The 24,921-nt window shown below is 37.8% G+C and overlaps 1 protein-coding gene across 4 annotated transcripts in view; it reads right to left on the bottom strand.

Moving 5' to 3' along the window:
* Positions 1-24,921, bottom strand: part of LOC131682810 (polypeptide N-acetylgalactosaminyltransferase 2-like) — a 278,322-nt gene that overhangs the window by 25,774 nt on the left and 227,627 nt on the right. For 3 of the 4 annotated variants that reach the window (XM_058964571.1, XM_058964570.1, XM_058964572.1), the window contains one exon: positions 22,082-24,273. The exons of the other annotated variant lie outside the window; for it this stretch is intronic. In XM_058964571.1, the coding sequence (XP_058820554.1) occupies positions 22,357-24,108 (1,752 nt within the window). In that variant the 5' untranslated portion in view covers positions 24,109-24,273 and the 3' untranslated portion in view covers positions 22,082-22,356. Of the gene's footprint in view, positions 1-22,081; positions 24,274-24,921 lie in introns of those variants that run through there. 4 annotated transcript variants of the gene reach the window in all.

Here is a 24,921-nt window from a genome sequence, read left to right as displayed (position 1 = left end):
AATGTTTCTAAGACACCAAATCTCTAAATCCAAAGATGAAAGCGCAATTAATTGTTTCCCGCTAATTTCGCTTCCTGGACCACTGTGCAGTGTGCGTTTAAAATGTCTAAAACTATTGATTTTCAACATCTCTTAACTCGCAATAACAAACAATGTTTATCTGTGAAAAGTTGAATTTTTTTCGATTTGGACGCATTTACTTCCTAATGTGCGTTTAAAATGTCTAAAACTATTGATTTTCAACACCTCTTAACTCGCAATAACAAACAATGTCTATCTGTGAAAAGTTGAAAAATTTTCGATTTTGACGCATTTACTTCCCAGTGTGCGTTTAAAATGTCTAAAACTATTGATTTTCAACACCTCTTAACTCGCAATAACAAACAATATTTATTTGTGAAATGTTGAAAGAAATACAATTATCTCATTTTCTGTATTTCCAATTATCCGCCAAAGTACGGTATCCAATATTTTACCCATTTTCAATACCGGTTCATTGTCGACATGTCACATAACAAGCAACCTGTTTTTCTATTGTCGCGACCGTTCGCAAACGAACATACATGCCACAGTTCAGTAAATGTACAGCTGCTTGACAAACCAGTTTTGTTTTGAAACATGTACAAATTTTATGACATGTCACGGGGAAAATGTATCGTGTCATAGTACACGCGCTTGTGTCACATGTCGCAAGAATCCGCAACTTGTACATGTCACGAGCAAACATGCGACCAGTCACCAGATGACTGGTCATAACCATGACATTTTCCAGCTATGACTATGGGTGGCTGCTGAGAAACGGCCACAAACCCACTGAAGCGCTGGAGTTGGTAAAAATTCCAATAGGGAAGGCACCATCCAAGCGACAGTCTTCGAAAGACATGGAGTTGCCGAACAATAGTGGTTGCAGGAAGGAACCAAAAACAGAAAACCAGACAGATACTAAAAACTGAGTAGCGCTCAACCTTCAACGAAATGGCCAGATCGCACTCGATGGCCTTCATCCCGGTTGGATACCCTGCGAATACCCTCAGCCATGAGCAGCTGAATGCAGAGCTCAAACAATACGAGACCCAAGTTTAGGAAGTGCACCTACAAGGGTATCTCGAAATCGCCTGTGTAGACAAAGATACAACTAAGTGGCTGCATGATGCCACAGCTGCGATCAAACCTTGGGAAGGCGCTTCATTGAAAGCCGTTGAAACTTCGCAGATCCCAAAACAAGCGCTTTACATCGGTTATTTCCCAGACAGCATGGAAAGGTGCGATGGGAGCATCCTTCGCCTGGTGCAGAATCACAACGACAATTTTTGCACAGAGTGCTGGAGGGTTGTGAAGATGACTACGGTCTTCAAAACGGTAGAGCTCCTGTTGGCGGTAGAAGAGGCTTCAGTGAAACTGATAACCTCCCAACACAACCAGCTGAACTATGTATTCGGAAAGGCTAAAATGCACCGGTTTAAGGGTGCCCCGGTTTTCGCCGACCGTGGAAGTTCTAGGCAAGTATTGACTGTAAAAGCTCCTGTGGGTGACCCAACACGGAGCACCTCACGACGGACTTCTGATTATGGCAAGCCAGCAGCAACGGTAACGAGTGCATCGGTGGCAGCCCATCTCACGAGCAATACACAAAAAACCCTAATGTATGCGGCTCACGAACTGAAACGCAAGGAGAGGATCAAAAGCCCCTGTAGATGAAGGTGCGCAAAAGGCAAGAGCCGAAGCATATACTGGACCAGAAAATGCCACTGGAACTCGCTATTTACTGGAATGCATTCAACGAGACGTCGTTGCAATAATAGTGAAGGCACAAACGGCTATGGGAAAGCAGGAGCTTGTGATCGCATCTGCCTGCTTCCCTGGCGATGCGGATACAACATCACCTTCTGAAATCGATGCCCTCATAAAGTACTGCATAACCATAAACAAGCCATTTATAATTGGATGTGATGCCAATGCACATCACACAACATGGGGTAGCACGGATATAGATACTAGAGGTGAGCACCTACTAGAATACGTGTCGTCAAATGATGTCAATGTATGTAACAAGGGAGTTGTATCTACATTTATGACCGCAGTTAGGAGCGAAGTACTGGACCTCACTTATGCACTGCTCAAATAAAGGAAAAGATAAAGAGTTTGCACGTTCCTGACGAACCTAGTTTGTCGGATCACAGACACATAATGTTTGCCATAGATGCCAATAAACTCACAATGCAAAAACACAGAGGGAAATAACGAAAACAAATTGGTGCGTATTCCGCTCACACCTGGAACATTCGAAAAAACGGAGAGTAAGATCCACTCCGGCAGATCTGGATAATGCGGTAAACGACTTACAAGAGAGGATCATAACCGCCAACAATACCAGTCTATACGTCGTGATGTTTCTTGGTGGAACGTAAATCTACCAACACTTAGGAGGGAAGCTAGGCGCCTGTTCAATAAAGCGAAGATTACTGATAACTGGTCAAACTACAGGACCGCTCTTACCAAATACAACACTGAGTTGAGAAAGGCTAAGAAACTATCAATGAGCGAGTTTTGTGAGAACATCGAAAACTTTCCAGAGGCAGTTCGCCTTCAAAAAAGCCTTATCAAAGGATCACACAAATGGCCTAGGGCAAGTGAAAAAAGGCGATGGTTCTCTCACAATTGGAAACAGTGAAACATTGGATATTCTAATGAACACCCACTTTCCTGGGTCGGTTGCGAAGGACGAGAATTCGACAGGTCAGGATTGTGATGGACTCAGTCCTAACAGGACTTCTGAGGCATTACAGGAACTGGCCTGTTGGATTCTCACACCATCTCTAATTAAATGGGCAAGCAATATTTGTACAAAAATCGACAGACATAATTCTTCCGGATCTACAAAACATCCTGAGATCCAGTCTTAAGCTTGGGCACACACCTATAAGCTGGAGAGAAGTTGGGGTTATATTTATTCTAAAAACAAGTAAAAAGGCTTGACACTACCCAAGGCCTTCAGACCTATTAGTTTGACATCAACACTTCTGGAACTGATAGAAAAATTAAGGGTTGTGTACAAGACACGACCACGATGACATTAAAAATGCAGCCAGCTATATGAACAAGCAATATTATCCGTGGCCAAATTAAAACCCGTTAATGCCATCGACTGCTTCAGAACTACACACAGACATGCTATTCTTCACTAGAGATAATTGTTGAATTTTTAAATTAAAATCGATAACCTATAGTGTGATAAATTCAAGGTTTAAAATAGTTTTATTCAAATCCATGAAATGGGAACATAAATTAATGATGCTCACAAACAAAACCTTACCTCTATCTTTAAATACCTGCTATCAAATCAAATGTTTGCAACCACGATACAAAAATAACTGGTCATAAACAAATTATTCGTAAACGAAGAAAGTTTATCATATGTATCTTTATATATTTGGTGGTTTAATTAACATTAACTCTGAAATGTTCTATATTTGGGATCCTAAAAAGAACCATTTTAAGGGAATCATTCAAATTAACTCTTTTGTATGTGGGGTCCTGAAAAGGACCATTGGTGGAATCCCGAAAAGGACTATTTGTGGGATACACAAACACGCGTGCTATGGAATGAAAAATACTAAACTAACTAAGGGCTTTTGGTTTAACAAAAATAACATGCAGAATGGAACAATTAGTTAGCTGCAAAAAAAGCTTTGCCATCTCTTCCAGCCGCACGTTACTTGCATCAGATAAATATTTCGAAATGAAAAGAAACAACCTTTCGCTTCAGCATCTAATATGAAATACTGATAGCTTGAAACGTGACATCGGCTTTTATCACTTTCGCACTGATGATGGAAGGACTGCCTTCATGCAGAATAACAAAAAAATATTTGCGGATTTTTCACATCCTCCGATTTCTATAATATTGCAGACTTTTGGATTTGGTTTGGTTTTCGCCAATTTCAGCATGGCAATATACTGTACATTTTTGTATTGTTTCGGAAGGATAATTTTAAACAAATCACAGATTGTTGCAAATTTCAGATTGTCAATGTACGCGCAAGCAACAAGTAACGAATATAAACGGCGGAATTAGGTTATCGCTGTCATTGTCAGGAATTTTTCAAATTTGTTCTTCATTGTTGGTTATAGTCCTTAAAAGGGCTATTAATTTACAAAAATAACATGCGAAATGGAATAATCAGTCAGCCGCAACTACGGTTTACTGTCTCTTCCAGCCGCGCGCTTCTTAAATCGGATAAATAATTAAAATTGGAAAGAAACAAACAACCTTTCCCTTCAGCATCTAGGGGAAGATGGGGTAAAACGCACCCCCTAAGGAAATATGATCATAACTCAGCTATAGAACATCAATCGGGAGAATTTAATTCATGATATCATTTTGCCAACATTTTCCTCTGTAATCAGTCACAATGCTTTGCAAAATAATCAAGAACATGAAAAATATTCGATTCTTCAAAATCATTAAAAATTGCCCTTTGAAAAATAAGCGGGGCAAAACGCACCTGTTCGGGGGTAAAATGCACCATAACAACGGGGCATAATGCACTACAACAACGGGGCAGAATGCACCGCAACAACGGGGCAGAATGTTTGGTGAACAAGCACATAGTCTAACGAGATTTCACAAAAGTGTGCCATTAAATAGCCTTAGGTTATGCAATTAGTAGGTTTTCAGAACATTTTTTTTGTTTTCGATTAAAAAATCAGCCAAATCAAAGAAGAGGGTATTTTGCCCCCGATGGAGCAGAGATATAAATTTAGCAAAGTGAATTATTTAGTAGATTTTTCATATATAGTGCGTCAGAATAATGAACAAAGGTATAAATAGAACTGGGATCCACTGATATAATAATACAAATTGCCCTTATAAGAGCTGAAAATCCTTGTTGCACGAGCCACGATAATGACATGAGAAGAGCACGATATTGTCTTTTGTTTATTTCTCGAGCTGCTATTGATGTACGGTTATGAAATTTTGACAAAGTATGTTTACTTTGGCGGACTTCTGACTGGTGTTACCCTTTTCTATAAATTTTCAGCAGTTTTCGATATAAGCAAGGGGTGCATTTTGCCTCAGGGTGCGTTTTACCCCATCTTCCCCTAATATGAAATACTGATAGTTTGATACGTGACATCGTCTTTCATCACTTTCGCATTGTTGATGGAAGGACTGCCTTCATGCAGAATAACGAAAAAATATTTGTGGATTCTTTTTGGTACGGCTTTCGCTAGCTGGCAGTGTTGCCACATCCTCCAATTTTCTGAAACATTGCAGAATTTTGGATTATGTTTCCGAAAGACTGTTTTTAATAAATCACAGGTTTTCGCTAATTTTAGCCTGGAAATGTACTTTAAGTAGCTGCACATTTTTGTATTGTTTCGGAAGGATAAATTTAAACAAATAACAGATTGTTGCAAATTTCAGATAAACAAGCAACAAATAACGAATATAAACTGCGCAATTGGATTATCAATGTCAATGATTGGAAATATTCCAATTTGTTCTTTATTGTTTGTTATTGTTATAGTCCTTAAAAGGGCTTTTAATTTAACAATAATAACATGCAGAATGGAACAATTAGTCAGCTTCAACTGAGGTTTGCCAACTCTTCCAGCCGCGCGCTATTTACACCGGATCACCCCCAGCGGTAGCCGTAGCAGTGATCAAATGCAGCACTCATCGCAGCGCATTGTCAACATGCATGATTGCTACTGCTGTTTTTTAATGCCCGACGTTAGACGGGAGAATGAAGACGCTCGATGAATGATATTCTTTAAATAGTCGATGATGATGTCATTCATAGAAGCGTAGTATGCTGGGTGCTCAAATCTGTCGTACGAGACGCTATAGGCACGATGTTACTTGTCTGGCAAAAGAACAACAACTGATTCAAACAGGCAAGCGGCACATTTATTTATAACTTTTCGTGTTCGTTTGAACCACTAACCTGCTCCCTATTGACGGCTCTGCCGGGGATAGATTGACTGATGTATGGGAGTTTTCACGTTTTCGAGATCTGTTCATTTTTGTTTATTTTTCAATAGTGTGCTATTGAAATACAAAAACACTAAAGCAATAAAAAATAATTTCAGCTATTTCCGAATTGTTTGGTGATATCCAGACGGAAATTCGTTCATAAATAACAAAGCTATTAGCGTTCAAAATAGTGACGCAAAAACGTGACATCGTTTGAGTTTAGATTTTAGAATGACACCCTGCCCCAGATAGTGCAGTAAGACATTTTCAATGTCAAAGCTGCTAGACCGTTATATTCGAACGAAGCACTTATCGAAAGTTCCGCTTAACAAGTACCAGTTTGCATAACAAAAGGGCAAATCTACGTAAACAGCCTTACATACCTTAGTGACACTTATTGAGAAAACCCTCTATTTCAAGAAAAATGGCAATTTGCGCTTTTCTTGACGTCGAGGGTGCTTTTGATAATACGTCCTTCATATCAATTCTCAAGGCCCTGGCGAAAAGGGAAGTAGTGGAAAAATCGATAGGGGACTGGGTTCTTGCAATGCTCAAGAGTCGAGAGCTCACAGCAACGTTGGGAGACACGAAAGCAACTATAACAGCCAATAGAGGGAGGCGTTCTATCACCTCTGCTCTGGTTGCTAGTGGTGGACGATCTTCTTAATGGTCTGACTAAAATGGGTTTCGAGATTGTTGGATATGCAGATGACATTGTCCTAATTGTAAGGGGAAAACATGAATCTGTACTATGCGATCGGAATCAATTAGCCCTGAACTTCATCATGACATGGTGTTTCAAAGAGGGACTCAACGCGAACCCTGCAAAAACGGTCATTGTACCGTTTGCCAATAGGAAAAAACGAAAGTTGGTTCCCCCAACGCTCAGTGGAACTACAATCAACTACGCAAAAGAAGCGATACACCAAGGTGTTATCCCAGACAAAAACTGAATTGGAACTCGCTCCTGACAAACGCCGTTAATAAAGCAACAACAGCACTGTGAGCGTGCAGTAAACTCTTCGGGGGAAACTTGGGGTCTCAAACCGAGGTTGGTTTACTGGTCCTACACGACCATTCCTAGAACACGATTAATTTATTCCTCCATTGTGTGGTGGCCCAAAGTTAAGCAAAAGACCGACCAAGTTAAACTAACTAAAGTTCAGAGGCTAGCCTGCCTCTAGCGCTATGAAATCAATACCCACTACAGTTATGGAAGCTATGCTTCATCTACCTTCATTGCACAAACATGTTATGAGGGAAGTGAGACTTTGCTCTTTGAGACTGCTAAGGGTAAACCACTATTTGATGAGGATTTAAATGCTCACCTGAGTATAATAAAGAGACTCAAACTAAACCCTGTCTTGAATAAAGATCAAGATAAAATGGAGGCTAAACCGAACTTCGATATCTCATATGAGGTTCACATAGTGGATCGTCATATATGAGATGTAGGGGGTTCCATACTACCTCAAGGTACAATATCATTCTATACGGATGGTTCAAAAATGGGTGAGCTGACTGGCTCGGGAGTCTATGGACCAAGAATTAAAAAAGCGATATCAATGGGAAAGTGGCCTACAGTTTTCCAGGCAGAGGTATATGCAATATACATCTGCTCTGAGGTCCATACACTGAAAAAAATCCAAACGTTAATTCTATTTGCATCAAACCGCTTAAAATTCATATGAAGAAGAAATGCTATTGTTATCACGCGCACACATACCTTCTATGTGTCAACTGTATAAACTATGTATGCACACACATAAGTTATATGTGCATATTGTTATAGAATGGGGTTTTATGTGGCTAATAGTTATGAAATGTGAATGTAAGATTAATATTTCTTGTAAATACACACATTAGGTTTATGTGCCAGCAAATAGTGTCTATATGCCTCCGTTAATTGCAAAAATCTATGTGTAAAATCAATAGGCATAACGTTTACTTTTTTTTGAGTGTAGGAATCGAAACTACAGACATGCAAAAATCGCAATCTTTTCAGACAGCCAAGCAGCACTGTTGGCATTATGGTCGTCAAAATGTGAGTCCTAACTGGTTTGGCAGTGCATCACATCCTTACAACAACTGACAACTCGGAATAAAGTAATGATATTCTGGGTACTTGGCCACCAAGGAATCGATGGTAACGAAGCGGCCGACGAATTAGCCAGGCGTGGTTTATTAAACATTTTTGTTGGACTAGAAACATTCCTATATCTACCTGTTCAATCATTCTATAACTTTCGGCTTGGACAAGAGACCAACTATTAAGCAACTGGTGTAACGTAGAAGGCGCTCGACAAGCTGAGAAATTCATACATTCAGATACAACGAGAGCTAAAAAACTAATCGATCTAAAACGAAAAGATTTTTGTATAATCACAGTCAAGACGACAGTTGTCGATTCTGTAACTACGAGCCCGAGAGCTCGGAACATATTCTCTGCCATTGTGCAGTACTATTTTTTCGAAGGGAGCGATACTTCGGAAGGCATCTTAAGACGCCTCACGAGGTATGGCATACCTGTCCCAAACGGATCCTTAGTTACATTAATAATGTACTACCTGGTTGGGACGACACATGTGGACAAACAAACAACTTGCTTCCAATTACATTGGATTCGGGCAATTTGTAACATGTAGAACAAACAGGGGAGGCCACAAATGATAACCTGAATAGTGGTCGCAGTGGCAAAGTTTCCCCTAACAAAAAAAACTTAAGTGGACTGTATGTTGGAAAACCATTTGCTACTGGATGTGATTGATCAAACGGAAAAACTGTGTTACACTTTACTCGATTATATTAAAACTTTTTGATTTGTACTTTACTCTTCATTAGTTGGAATAAAATTGGCTGCTGTGATACGCAGAAAGCGCGTATTTATATTCCACACCACGCGTTCTGGAAACGCGTAGTTCATTCACTCACTGACGATGACGCATTATCGTACCACATTCTTGTCGGCCGGTCTCAAGAACACCAATGCAGCTTCTTGGTTGAAAACAATGCCGTTTGCTGTTATTGTCTTTGTTTATTATTTTACACCAGCTAGCGATGTAATATTTGCGTCATGTGACGTGAGCCGTAGAAAATTCCATGTATTGCTGCGGCTATTGCTGTGTGTGATGATCGTGTAAGAGATTATACGGGAATGTTCTTGTTCACTGATGACACTGATGATGCTCGAATATGTTCTTATGCTGTGGATTGAATTACTTGGCTGTTATTAGCGCTGAATTGAGGCGCGAACATACTCCCCGGGCTGGGATGGATTGCCAGAATTATTTGGATATTCATGCTTGGGAAACCGGGTGTCCTCAATCGGATGAATTGATCGCTTCAAGGTGGGGCGTTTCAAATACGAATTTCCTACGTCTCCAGTGACTTCCCATCCAAAATATGTCTATCGAAGACCCGGAAGGTCATCGCTCATTTGGAAGAATCCCGATGAGCATGTTGATATGTTTGGGCGTATGGAACTGCGTATCCGCCATTTGGAAACCTGCTGGTATCGGCCAATTGGATATAGCGATATTCGTTGAGGGAATCACATCCGTTACTTTGGGAACGACCAAACATCCTATCTCCATGGTGGAATTGTTGATTCTGGATTGAACTTCGGCAAGAATTATGTCTTTGGAATACGTTTTTGATTATCCTATGCCAGTAATAGGGATACATACTGGTTTTCTTTCCAGACCTAAACCAACGACACGACTAGACACTGCATTCCAAAACTGTATCACGAATATGACTACCCATCAGTGACTCAGGTAACTGGTACTGCCAAATTCGATGTTTGATCAGAAAATCTATGAAACTAGCAACATCGGTGAATCTGTTGTTATTTTCTCAAATAGCCTATATAAATATCGCAACCCTTGGTTACACATGGCAAACCAATGTAACAACAACAAAAAAACTATTCTTGCGGCAAACGAAAGAGAATGTTTTCATTCCTAGTTGTTACGGCCTTTGGTTGCTAGGGTATGCAAATAAAAATTAAGAAAATTGAGACAATGTTGCGTGAGAAATTCATATTTACCGTGGGGTCGCTCAATGTACTGGTAATTGGCGATTAATTTCGTGGACACTTTTTCTTCGGATTTTTTCATGATGTTTCAGGTCGTGTCGTTGTCTAAACGGTTCACCGTTGATTCGGAACTTAAATTTACTGTGTAACTGTTGTCCAGCAAGGTGCGACAAGAAATAATTCCTCCATTACAATCTCTCACATTGACGATGGCCTAAGGAGGCATGGGAGTTTTTTGTAACTGGAAATGGTTGCTTACTACCAAAATCCCGGGAATACCGACCCATTTTTGGTACCGTAATACTGAACAAAAGCCAGTACCGGTATTTTCGGTACTATACAATTTTTTATGACAAACTAGTTATTACCCATCGCGCGTTGCTGCGACTTTTAACGAAATAGGAGGAAAACACCATTTGATCCGAAGCGCCATCTGGCGGATAGATAATCCCCAACATAGGCGTGCGCAGCCTTTTGAATTAGGGGGGGCTAACGGCTTAAAAATATTCAGTTATGTCAAACCTTCATTATCAGGTAGATTTCTGGTAAAGGTTCGATTGTAAAACAGTTATTTTATTTTGTTATTGTAAATTTAAGTTGTTTTATTTATTTCTTAAATGTAGAAACTGGTTTCTCAAAAAAAGTAATCAAAGTATTTCTGTATCTAATTATCATCCCATTTTAAGTAGGCTTAAAAATTAACATTAAACATTTTCAACTTCCTCGAAATTTCTCGTGGCCTTTGACGCAAAACAATTCTCATGTTTTTTGCAATATGATTTTTTTGAAGTTAGTAAAATTAACCATTTTTCAGTCCCACATAACTCTCAAACTATTGATGCATGGAATTTTTTAAGAATATTTAAAGTATTTGTTTCATATGAGATGACTGGAATTATTTTTTAACATTTGATTTATGTATCCTGCAATAAGCAAAGCCAATTTGATGCTTTCAATTGGACGTATGCTTTAGCATAAAACGTTATTAGAAGAAAGTGATGCCTATTAATTGTAGTTTAAAGATACATTGCACAGTGGTCCCCATAGTCCAATAATATAAAAAAAATATCGGCAAGAGCGTGTTTTTATCTCGTGATTATATGGTTTTGGATATGTTTTATTGTTTCAAACTTGATTTTGACAATAATGAACGGATTTTTTAGTATATAAATGAATTCTTAGGGTGGTTCGCTATATACCGATAAGTTCAACAATATTGATTGCTCGCCAGAATTTTTTTTGTCGAACTGTAGTTATCAATATTAGTATTTTTATCAGACAATGTTACTAATAGCTGTGTATTGAACGATAATTATCGGGTTTAGGTGGATATGGAGTGCAGAAAGGAGTATGTATTCGAAGAATTTAACTAAAAATTTTGAATTTGGCTTTAACTAACTTTTTCCTTCGATATCCCTCGCGAATTTTTCTTTAAAATGATCTTCAGACTATTCAGTTCCTTTTAAACTAGGCTTCAGCTGCGCATGTCTGCGCCCAGAATGCCTGGAGATTTTAAGATGTTGTATAATATACAATGTATATGTAAGACGAGTTAGTACAAGACGAAAAAATCAATTTCGCATTTTAAAACTATATTATTTATTAATACTTCAGATCTTGAAATTATATAGCTTAATTATTATTTTCACAAAATTTCTTTTCGATCGGATCATTACAACTTGAGTTATATTAATTTATTGGAGGCTACCTTTTGAAACACATGTCAGAATAGAATATTCGATGTACGGCTCACTCTATTTCGTACCACAACGATGATCTCGAATGCGGATTTTTCGAGAAAGTCCGTTGCGAATTCATACCATATCCGTAGTACCCATGCACAAATAAATTTGAAGTCATGAACTGTTGCTCTATTTTAAAATTATTTGTACCGTAATGAGGATATTTTTTATTTATGCGAAACGCTTTTTTTACGGTGGCTAAAACACGTTGTATTCTTACATTTTTTTAGGGAAGCATTTACAATTAATTTGAAATTTTGTCGTCAGCTTGTTATTGTAATCAGGAACAACATCAAAAAATGTACTATTTGATACTCTAAAAAATGTTAGAGCAAAAAGTAATGTTAATTAAATATGAATGATTAGTGAAATAAGAAAGGCCATATCACACTGTTAGGTGGATGCAATCAATTTTTAATGCGAAATTCGGATTCAGCTACCCAACATTTACTAAAGAAATATAGTTTAGTAGCGATATTTGTATGGCAAATCTTTATGACTACTTCTCTTAAGGAATGGAACCACTATGCATTGTGGGTTTTGCGATTTTTATTCGTCTGGAATAAAAATTTGAGCTTTGGACTGCTTTTTCCAGTATCTGGTCATTGAATTAGAATCCTTAGCTATGTTTCAATTTTGTATATTTATAGAGTGTATAGATTTGGATTGGATGGAATTCCGGGCAGTTTGGGGATTTCATCCTATTCTCAAGGACGTTGACGTCATTATCCCGGTACTGCTATTGCGCATTCTTACTGTAGTAGCTACTCGCCAAATCTTGCAAAAACTTGGGATGGACCTAATTAATCACTAGATTTTTTAAGACTATCGTAGATGTATAGCCCGGTTCATATTGTAGGTTGTGATGAAAATCGGACTCTAACGGCAATAACTGCTAATTTACTGCCAGATCATACTTACATACATACTTTTCCGGCAAACTTGTCTGCAACAACAAGTTTATACTTCTTGGAAGTTTGTGATCTTTGGCAACATAAAGCTTCTGTCCCGGAAGATACATTTATTGAATTTGTTCAGATCCTGACCATACATCTTCCAGACCCGCGATTTTGGCCATAATGTTTTGCTTTACGGTCCAGCTCGATTGCTTGATAGCCCTATACGAAAACGATGACATCACTTCGACAACACAATGGCACCTTCAGGACAGCAGACAAACATTATGGGTGACCGGGGCTGGTTGGCCGAGTGCCTTTTATGAAAAGACTATTATGCGCAGTAGCGACATCTATAGTGATTTTGGTGGGGTATTAGGTCACCGATCGACGTAATTTCAGGTGTTTTGGTGGTGTCGTTTGTACAGGAGCACGTTTATTCTTTTTTCGGCACTGGTGAGTAAATTTATGTTTCTGAAAAATAATATGTGTAACGCTAATCAATTCACATCTGATTTCCAAAAACTTGGTACTGCTAGAAAGGGTATTCAAAACCCAACAAAACGGTATAACGGTTACCTGTGTAACCTTATATTTGTTGTGTAAATCGTGATTGTTCTCGAAAATATACATTGGGGTAGGTTGGCCGAGTTGTAGATTTAGTGAAGAGTAATGTGCACTTTGATATTTGTGAAATGCCAACCTATTTCAAAGCAAAATTTGATATTACGCTAATATTGATGATTATAAGGATATATACACGAGAAATAAGTAGTAAAAATAATTTAAAATTTTTACCAAATAGAAATAAGAGATTAGAATCATAAATAGTCGGAAATTTTTTGTAAAAAAGTTGATCCCGTATTTTATGAATTAGATGCCAAGCTGGTTTCAGAGTCCTTTGGCGAGGACACCTTCAATCCTGAAATTATTTTTCCTCCTGAGGAGTTTCTGGCAGGATTTGCCTCAGATCGACCCAACCCCGAAAAAAATCGTCCATTAGCATAGAATCTGCTGCAGATGTAAGCCTCTCTGAAGACGTCAGACCTCTTCCCAAGGCGAGTGCACGATCTGATTCGAAGAAGTGGCAAGGTCGTAAACGCCGATCGACTCAAATTTTGACCGATTCCCCAATAAAAGCTGTATTGGAGGAGCAGAAAAATGAAATCAAACGTAACCCTACGCTGGCGGAGGAAAAAGTCAGCGAGAGCTGGTAAAAAGTTCACCAAAGCTGCCAAAACTAAGTCCACAAAGTTTAAAAAGACTAAAAAGTGAAGAGTGGATTTTATTTTCCTTACCTATACAAGAAAATACGATGTTTTTTGAATTAAAAGTTCTCCACTGATACATTTGACGTGTTTAACTTATTTTGCCAAACTCGGCCAACCTACCCCAGCCATGGGGTTGGTTGGCCGATTTTTCTTTTCGCATTTGTTTGCTAATAACTTTCTCCCTGATTTTTTTTCATGAATGAAAAAAATTATATATGTGCTCAAGGGTCGTATCTTTATGACAGCACAAACCGCTTCTCAAAAAGTCTAACCAGAATGAGTACAGAAATTCCGAAAGCAAAACTCGGCCAACCAGCCCCGGTCTCCCCTACATGAAATCTGTTTGTACTGCACATATAAAGGTTTGGCCATTGTGATCATCATACTCGGGTTTTCATTTCTTGTGTGCAGAATTAATTCTGTATTGTTCCATCGCGTGACAATTTATGAAAACTTTTTTCAAAAATTTTTCATTTCATTGCAAGCAAATTGCAGTAAAAAATTTACAGAACCGGTCACAAAGAGCCCTATACCGGAAAAGAAGACTCATAACGTTTCTACATTTGTAGAGTTTCAAATGTTTCTAATTTGGATTTTGTTCTAAATTTTTTGAATTATGTTAGGAAAATTTTGTTAAAAAATCAGAGTGGATCTCAACATACGAGCTATTTCAATTTTAATAGGCCGCCTGCTATAAAGCTACCTTGTTTAAATACCAATTAAATTTTTCCTGGACAACCAAAACTCAAGAATGTTTCAATGAAAAGTTTTACAACTGAACACAAAGCAAAATATAAATAAAATCAATAAAAAAGTGCTATGAACTGAGCTCGAAAGGTGGAAAAATCCATAAAAAATTCATTATGAGATATAAAAAAACAAAAATATAAAAAAACAAAAATTGAATTTGAGTAATCAGATCAAAATATTTACGAAATATATTGTTTCTCTTTCTATCTCGTCAGGATTTGGTAATGGATTATGGCCCACTGATTTTTTTTCACTATAGGTTTTTAAGTTTAAAAAATAATTTTTATTTTACTTTAAAACTTTGTTAACTTTATTTTATGATATCAAGAAGAAAAATGATGACAAACAAAAACTTCTGAACAACTTCCGAGCTACTCCGAGAATCAAGTAGAAAATAGAAAATTTTCTTTCTATAGGAAAACATTTAATAACACTTTTAGAGGCTTTTTAGTGGTCCATTTAGTGGCATTTAGAAAACTTAGTTAGGAAAGAAATCAATTTATTTTTCGTAAACTTGTGCTATTTATTTATAGCGACTGGGTATTTGATTCGAACCATGGTTGAATGCATTAGACATTTCCAGAGAGCCACTTTCCAGTCACGCTCCACACACATATTTTCCTCGATTGCATACCTCCAGTAACAGCAACGCTTTCCCCAAAAGTCACCGACGCCTTATAGGTTGTCTACTGATCACTCTAACGAGTCTCCTACGCTCTACATGCCCAAAACTGAATATCATTTTAAACTGTCTCCAACATTCTAGTCCATAATTATCAAGGCTTATGCGCCCCTGTCGTGATCGTCCTTTTCAGCGGCTTTCAGCACACTACACCAGGGATGCCAACGGTACCGGTAAACTACATTTTTTCGGTATATTTACATTTGCGCAAGCCGTACAGCCCGCTACAGCGACGCATCACTACAGCTCTTGCCAGAACAGTAGCCAAACCGAGTACATTTTCCCGTACAGCAGTAGAATTCATTTTTGTTTTGCTGCTGCACTCCGACTGCTCGGTGAGAGTGTGGCGTAGTAAAGTTTGATCTCTCGCTTTATACATTTTTCTGTGCATAGTCAAAGGGAGAACCTGCACATGAAAGCGTTGATGCCGGTCATGGCGTAAACGAACCACATTCATTGTCGTCGTTTGTGATTAAAAATATTAAAAAGTGTACAATAAGGAAAGATAAGCTGCACCACTCGCGTCTGATGGCTGTACTGGGGGCAGTATTTTTTGTCATGTTACTGCTTTGCTTACAGACTGCCGTACAGCGCTGGGCGTCCTGCACTAGCGAACAACAGCAGCGTCGAAAGAGAAATGAGAATGTAGGCAGAAAAATTGCAGCCGCAGAAAAGGTAGGCATTTTGCATCCTTGCACTACACTGTTCTAACATATAAACAGTGCGAGCAATAAGCTCCTAGACTGATTTTTGGCATTTGTTGGTCGTTGGCACTCCACAGTCCACATCGAACCAGTTTCCACGTCTGTTATCCGATAGTCACGTGACTGCTGAACTGATCACCTTATGAACTTGCTGCTACGTTGTGATCAGGCAATCTCTTGTTGATCGTTCCCCAAAACCTTTTGTCCTAAAGGGGGAATTGTATATCTCATGCTTTCCATGAAATATGATATTTAAACATATATTTTTTTGGTATTCACTATTAAGATAAGTTTGCACTTCTTTGCACAACAGTGTCTTTACCATGAGAACCGACAGCTTTTCTATCTGTATATTCCAAATCCTTTCGTAACTAATTTTTTAAAACATTTCCTATTTAGTAATTTCTAGCTAATTTAATGTCGTTAAAATGAAAAGAAGATAGAAGTACAATAAGTTGTTATCCAAATAAATAGCATCTATTTAGTTCTTCTAAGATTATATTACTGTTCAATTTTAGAAGAAAGTTGAAAGTTTCTTTTGTTCTCGCTTTCCATATAATACCTCATGGAATCACCATATATGCCTTTATCGACTGCATTAATCATTTGCAATAAAAAGTTTATAATTTTTAGTCAAAGCAAAAAGTGAAATTGATCACCAACACTCTTGTACTTTCAAGCCGGTAACAGAATCTTTGCTGCAGTTACCGCTTCCTCTCAGCAACCTTATCTTGTTATCGATAGAGATTCCTGATTTCAACGAACTTGCGCCAACTAAGATAACATGGCTTGCTTAAACAAAATGAGATATGCAGTAAGTTTGATGTCTTTTCAACACTATAATAATACTAAATACTTTTTTTTAATTCCAGTGCATTAGGGGGGGGGGGGGCTATAGCCCCTCCTAGCCCCCCCTTGCGCACGCCAATGATCCCCAACCAATAGCAAACAAACACGTTCCATAACAAAGGCCTACAATGTATAAATTTTTACTGCAATCGGTTAAGCCGTTGACCAATCCATAAATCATATACATACCAACATTGACTTTTATATTATGACAAATATCGGTCTGCAAGATAACGTTTAATTATATTAATTTGCCTTCTAGATAAATCGTTGAGATGACACCTTTGTGTGGGAATGAGGTGGGGCCATCATCATAATAATTCTAGAAGTTAAAGTTTTATTAGCGACATTCTGATTGGTTTCCATTATTCACTGGGTGGCGCGTAATAAGACTATGGTCATGTCTGTACAGGTATACCTCGATTTAACATACATTTTCCGATTCAATCATGTACGTTAAATCAAATTTTATGTAAAATCGAAATTCAAAAGAAATATTTGTTTTCGAATAGAATTATTTTTTTTATTCATCATACGAAATATTTACGATGATATTACTGATTGTATCCACCTAACAGTGATATAGAAATCACATATTCACAATTAAACAATTAGATTGCTCTTTTGAACATAAACAACATATTTATCTTAACCTTGCCAAGTATTCGCCAATTCTAACAGATATTCATTTCATAAAGTTCGTCGCAAAATTGTCTCAGAATTCAGGATAACATAGAATAGTCAACAAAGTTGGATTAACCATTGTGTGCATGAAGAGCACAATGCCTAATTTTAGTAAGTAAGAAAATTTGTGTTTCTATTTTGTCTCATCTTTATCTTGGTAGACCAACCTGTCCGTCAGATAATCGCAGAATTCAAAAAGAGAACACTACTTGAGTTCACGAGCAAACGACTAGTCACGATGTTTTGTAAGCACAGGAATTCTACCTGCAGAAAAAAAACAACCAAATCGAGCCATTGTAGCGCTATAGTTCTCCTTAAGGAAAAAGTTGAATTAAATCATTTTGTACACGACAGATACAATACCTCAGTTTAAAAGTCGAACTCATCAGAATGAATAAGACATTTTAATTACAATACAAAAATATTAAAAAAAAAGTTCAATTCTTATGTACGACGAGGAGGTGGAATTCACTGGAATGTTGATGGATCGAATTATCGATCTCCAAAATAGCCGCGTGGCATGTGATGTCTAAAGCCAAGAATTGATCCACTGGTTTCCTGCTCCCACGTTGTAACAGGCGACAAAGACGGAAATCTTCTTTTAATTTTTTTGGATCTATCTCTTTTTTATTATTTATTGGATCTATCTCCTAGATTTCTATTTAAACGTGAACATTTATTATGATACTCCTGGGGGGCAAGTATCCAGAGTCTTCGATCATCTTAAATCGTACGCAAATGCCAGTACAGTTTATTCGAATCCCAATCTCTACTAACGACCATTCTCTACCCGTTGCAGTTGTTGAGAGTAATATATACAGATATACAGAATACGCAGTAATATAAAAAAGAATATAATCACAATCAGTGTCGGACTAACATTGCTTTTGTGTGCTTCCTCTGTTTAGATTAAGTAATGACTGGCACCGGTATTGATAAATAAACACCGTGAGCTTACCAGGAGTCGTACATTGAAGGAAGACTTGTATCTTCCATCATTAACGTCTATTGCATTTTTTTGCAAGAGGAATCGATCCATAATGAAGTTTTTTTTGGAAAATGTCCACATGCACTGAAAAATTCACCTGTTCAATACAGCCTGAGAAAAGATATTATCTTTAGCAGGAATCAAGCTTACGTTCTTTCAAGCTCTAGTTGGGTGCGTTAACATCGAAGAACTGTCATGACTTCATTACAAATTTCCAACAGTTTCGTAATAACTGCTACAGCCCCAATGTCTATTAGTGGGACTCACCGTCCGCCAATATCTCGTCACCGCCCTATACCTTCCATCAAGCATATCTTTCCAGTTATCTATTTTTAGCTAAAACTATTATCAGGTAATAACTCGAACCACAAATTCGTGTATTCATTTTGCTGCGCGGTATCAAAAAAAGAATGTTTTTGTATCTCAGAATCTTAAACATAATCTAGCGAAAAAATGAAAATAAATTTTGTTTTTTTAAGCATTGGAAGTAGATCATAGAATAAAATTGATATTGATTCTTAACATTTCGTTTTAGTAACATTTACATTAAAATTGTTTTGGATTATGTTAAATCGAGGTAAAAATTACGTTAAATCGAAATATGTTAAATCGAGGGTATGTTAAATCGTGAGTATGTTAAATCGAGGTATACCTGCATTTGGTTTGCTCTTAAACCTTTATCTATAAAAGAATGAACAGCGATTTAATAGTTAACAGTTTTAGAATTGGTGAATTGCTTCAAATGGGGCGATTTGTAATTATTGGTGATCGGAAAGTTCAGCAAAACTCCATAGTTTACAGGAAAGCAAGGAGCCTTGATATGCATTAGAGAATAGTAGGCAAAGACATAAAGGTCGAAACCAATTTTCAGAAAAGCAAGAAAGGAAATGCGATTGACCTGCTCGGATTTACTGCCATTCTCGCTTTGATTTACTGTTGTTAATAGGGTTTCATACATTTACCATCTGTTCAAGTCGACGAAAGTCGCACCACTTAGCAGTAATTGATTTCAAAGTGGCCTAGAATTCGAAATAAAAGAAGGTGCCCTATACGAAAAATATCCTCTGTGAAATGAGTCTTGCCATTCCGAAGCAATTAAAAACGAATTTAAAAAAAAATATTCGAGTGCCGGTACTTTACCGGTGAGGGCTTCAGTACCGTAGTACCGGTTCTCACCAAAAAGGGTCGGTACTGCCAACCCTAATACTAACTCATGTTAGTCTAGAGGATCCTTGAAAATGTCAAGCAGAAACTGAAGACCTCATGATTTCGGGTATAATTTTGCATACTAAGTTGTATTTCTATTATATTTTGATCTCAAAACACATGCACAGGCTTACAGCTACCAGGCGTAGAGTTCTGGGTTAGGAGAGAAGATTCAAGTTGTCAAAACATAATTATACAGTAGTACTTCATTTTCAGAAAGTTTAAAGTGAATTGGCCTTAAGGAAAAAATGGGGGGGGGGGGGGTAAATTTTTGTTCGAATATTCATATATTGAAGTTAAGTGTGTTGGTTTGTAGAGGTTTGTTTCATTGTAGAGGTGTTGTTTGATTGTAGAGGTTTTAACCTTATGGTCATTCGCCTCTTCGGATTAGAAAAATCTCAGACCTATGTGCAGGGTTGGTACTTGAATCCAGGTGAGCTGCGTACAAGGCAATCGAATTACCAACTACGATATGCCCGCTCTCTAACTGGCGCCTCAACACAAGAGTTTCCACAGAGAACAGATCGTCCACAGATTACAGTAGTAGATAAATTTCCATAATGCAAGGCGCTTTTATGCGGTAAGAAGTTTCTTGTTTCTTGTCTAAAAACATCTCAAACGCATGACCACCACTATTACACATTTTCGGGAAAGCAATTTCTCCAAGTAGACGTCCTTTATTGTGTTCAACAGGTTATGTAGTTGATTTACGTCAATGTAGATGGAAATCTTGTAGTTGACGTTTTTCTGTTCGTTGTACTATCTACAATTATATTTAGCAATTATATTTAGCAAAGAAATGTGTTTTGATTCCCCCATTAGACTTTGTGAGTAAGCAAATGGTCACACTTTTGCAATCAGCATCAGCAAATGCTCAACCTTGGTAAAGGTTTCACGGGTAGGGAAGCCTTTGAAATCGATCATTGCTGTGTTGATGTTCCGAAGTTACAGGGTTTTGTTTCTGGAATTCGTTCATTCCTATAGAAACAATATTCTGGTTAAAGTTGAAAATCGAAATAGTGAACTTGCGCCTTTCGTTTTTTCCTTATTTGCAGAGTGGGCAACTAATGCGCATCTTGTGTACATGTTAGAGAATCAACTTGCGCATCATCTACACCAGTTGCGCTTTAGTTCCACACGCTAAAAATAGGAGAAAAATCAAAAGTTCACTATTTCGATTTTCAACTGCAACCAGAATATATGAAGACTTTTTTCTCAATAGGTCCAATCTGCAAAAGAAAGCCTCTCTTTGTTTACTTTCTCTTCCGCGAATTACTCGGTCACCTTTACGATTTCCCTTCAACTCTACACATAATAAGCTAGTAAAAACCTTGGTCTTTCGAAACATACTGACACATGTTTAAAAAGTTTTATGGTTTCGCAGTAATAAGCGAAAGAGAAAGCGAAAAAGAGGGCTCTCATTTGCAGATTGGACCTAATGCAAAAAGGTCTTCATATATTAACATAATAAGACTCTGATCAACAGGTCCAACACAGTTTGATTTGAACAGTTAAATGTATACAATTTCTCTAATCAAGAAATAAGTAGGTTTAGAAGAACCCGTCAGTAATGCCAGCCTTGAGGCCCGCCTCGACGACTCTGCTTAGGTGCGAGTGTGTGCAAATTATAACGTTGCCGAAAATCTTTAGCGCTTACTGTACCGTCAGACACTTTAGTCATAATGTTGCTCGTTTGGGATCAGAGCAACAACTAATTTAAGCGGGCACCTGGCATTTCTACTTATATCTTTTCGCGTTTGATTGAGCCGCTAAGGTGCTTCCTATAGATGGCTCTGCCAGAAAAATCTGCCTCGTTGATGGGAATTTTCCCTTTTTTCGTGAACTTTTCTATTCTACCGATTTTGAATAGATGACTTGCACATATCAAAAATTATTACCAATGTTTAAGTTAGGCGTTTCTGAATGGGCTGTTGTACAAATGATTTAAGTCCATCTAGTAATAGCGGAGTTATAAGCGTGCAAACATGACATAATTTCGTTGCATAGGAGATATTTTAGATTTTAGAATGACACCTAGCTACACTGCCGCTAGAAGCATAACTGTCCCATGTGCTATGGGAATCCCTATATACATGGGACAGTTATGCTTCTAGCGGCAGTACAAAGAGTGGAGCAAGACATTTTCAATGTCAAAAATCTGTTAATCAAACAATTGTCGAGCGCTTGAACAGTCAGACACATGGCCATTATTATGAGCAATACAATTCTTGGTACACCACCAATTTTTCGCCATTTTTTCGGTGTGATATTCGAACGAAGAAAGCCAGATAAATAATAATTCATGCATTTACAATTTTGATTTAGGTTTAATAATATGAATTCTAATAAAACAAATAATTTCTCGGAATGTACAATCACGATGCTGTTGAAGTGCTCCAAAGCACTACTTGCTATAATTTAATTGATCGCTAAGTAATCGTAACTAGTCTCAATTCGATTATTATTTAAATGTTTCGTAACTTTCAGCGGACAATGAACAGTGATGATGAATACATCTAGGGAGGATTTCAGTTGTATCACTAGTGTGTGTGTTATCTTTTTATGATCTCACTTTGTATAAAACTTCCAATGCTGCGATTCGAGTGCTGAGTTGCATCGCTCAGCAGTAATGCCTTTCTCTTTGGCGTAACGTGAGTCCAAGCAAACATTAATCTTACTGTGCTGTATTAGTCCGCCTTCTCTTCTGTGCCACTGTTGATTAGTAGATTCATCGCAGTACTTCAGTACGGCTATGTTGAAGCGTGATCGCATTGAAAAATTCAACAATGTTAGACAAAGATCTAGGTGTTTGATTTGTCCTTTTTTGGTAATAACCCAATCCTGATTACCTCCGCTATCATGACAGTGGTAGAGACCAACTAGTCCGTCTACTAAATGGCCTAACGTGTCCATGCAATATGGTCCTTGGCGTAGACTTCCTTTGGTTTGCAGTTCAGGTATGGTTAATTGTGGGTATACATTATCTAGATACCATTTAAATGGCTTACATTGCAATCGTTCTTTTAACTCCATCCGATCGTCAATATTCCCAAAAGGAATATTTTTTGCTAAAGGAACTGCAGCATAGTAGTATTGCTTATAGTCATCCATCCAAACTTCTGCAGCACGCCTAGTATTTTTAGCAAAAATGTTTCCACTGCCACCTCCTGGAAAAGTATATGGATGCCGCTTACGGAATACATGACCGACCCTGCTACAAGGTATGATTTCTAGACTGCCACCGCACTGCCACACACGGAAGCTTATTTCCAAGTTTTCTCCACCCCAGATGTCCATCTGACTATCATATTTCCCTAGTTTCTCGAAGTATGTTTTATCTATCACAAACAACCCTCCAGCTATCATAGGTGTTCTAATTGGGGTTGTTGGATCTTTTTGGCGATCGTGACGTTCGGCATTGCTTAAGTATTCCCATTTGAACACTAAGTTCCAATCAAAACCACCACGTAGGTCAGCAGAAGCACCAATGTACTGAAATGTATCCATACTAATAACATCTATCACAGGGCAAACTACTCGGGAAGAGTCTTCTTTGACTCTGACTAACAAAGGTTCCAACCAACCAACGTTGCACTCACAATGGCTGTCCAAAAAAGTTAGTACTGATGCAGTCGCCGCATCTGCGCCCCGTACCCGCGATCGCACTAATCCTTCCCGTTTATCATTCCGTATTACTTTCACCTTGTGAATTTTAGCAAGCTCCAGGCCATCTTCTGGAAAATCCGAGTAATCATCTACTAGAATAATCTCGTGTATCAAGTGCTCTGGAGATCTATTCAGTACACTAACTATTGTGCGTAGCAGTGTACTACGTGCTTCGTTGTGGAAGGTTATGATTACACTGGTGGGCGGAAGAATGCTTGGCCATTTTTTTCGGCACATTGGATTGCGGGTGTCAGGAAGTTCACGATTGCTTTTCAAACTATCACTAGCTTGTTGATTGAATCGATTGCGCAAATAAGGGTCTTCACCGTGTTGTAGACTACCTTTTTGTATGTATCCTAATTCATCAAAATAATCCCATGTGTGTCGAGGCGAAGACAAATACATCAGCGAGTTAGATACTATATGTTGTCGCGGAGATGTAGATGGACTGAACTGCTGTTCATGCCAATCAGAAACTACTTGTTGTGTAACTACCATCGTTTGCTGATCGCGTAACCTCAATGCGCGGTTTCGACTTTTGTAACTTCCTTCGAAGTAATATATTGCAATCAGGATCCATGTTATTACTAATATCAGAAATATTTTTAAATTTCTCCGCATGTTACAAGCAACCAATAATCGGAAGTTTTGCATTCGACTAACTTTTTAGTTTGCTGGTTATGTTGCTTTTTGACTAGAATTTTCAGCACTTTAATGTGCCGAGGATTCTGCTATCTATGTAAATCAACAAGGAATCAACTGGCGCTGAATACTTTGTGTACATCTGCATCCATTGCTGATATTCCTGAAGTCAAAATCCTGAAACAAAAAATGAGTTTTAGCTTTAGTTGTGTTTTATTGTACCTTTGGCAGATTATTGTTTATTATGCATATGTAATTCATTCGGTAAGGTATGTGTTTTTGAATCAAATATCTAACTGATTAGGCCGGTTTTATTGTTATTTAATATTTTCCTTCGATCGTTCTCGTGGACATCTCCGCAGGAAGCTTTTAGGTAGCGGGTTTGAGCTGTTTGCTGTAGTTTAGTAATTCAAGCAAACAATGAGGACAATCAAAGGTTCATATAAGAAAGGGATGCATAATTGTTTTGGCTTTAGAAAATTTCCGAACAGTGCGATTTCTGATAGGGTTTAATCTGTTTTTAAATTCCAGATGGTCGGTGTTAAGTCAGACCGAACTAAGTGACAATATATTGATTTCGTGAAAAACCAGTTTAAAGTTTGAATCGCAGCATCCTTTACGTTATAATTGGAAATTAATTTTTGCCATAATTCTTTATTGTTACTTAATTTAAATCTAGTGCTATAATTATCTCATTTTTTATGTTTGGCGACTTAGTCCGGTCTGACTTAACACCGACCAATTAGAAATGTATTTTTACCACAATTCTTTTTTTTCCATACGTTTATTTGACACGGTATTTGCAAAAGCTTTTTACGCCGGTTT

The sequence above is a fragment of the Topomyia yanbarensis genome, chromosome 2 (genome assembly GCF_030247195.1).
Source record: "Topomyia yanbarensis strain Yona2022 chromosome 2, ASM3024719v1, whole genome shotgun sequence".
NCBI lineage: Eukaryota > Metazoa > Arthropoda > Insecta > Diptera > Culicidae > Topomyia > Topomyia yanbarensis.
The sequence above is the reverse complement of the archived record's forward strand: the minus strand, read 5'-3'. Positions and strand labels throughout refer to the sequence as shown.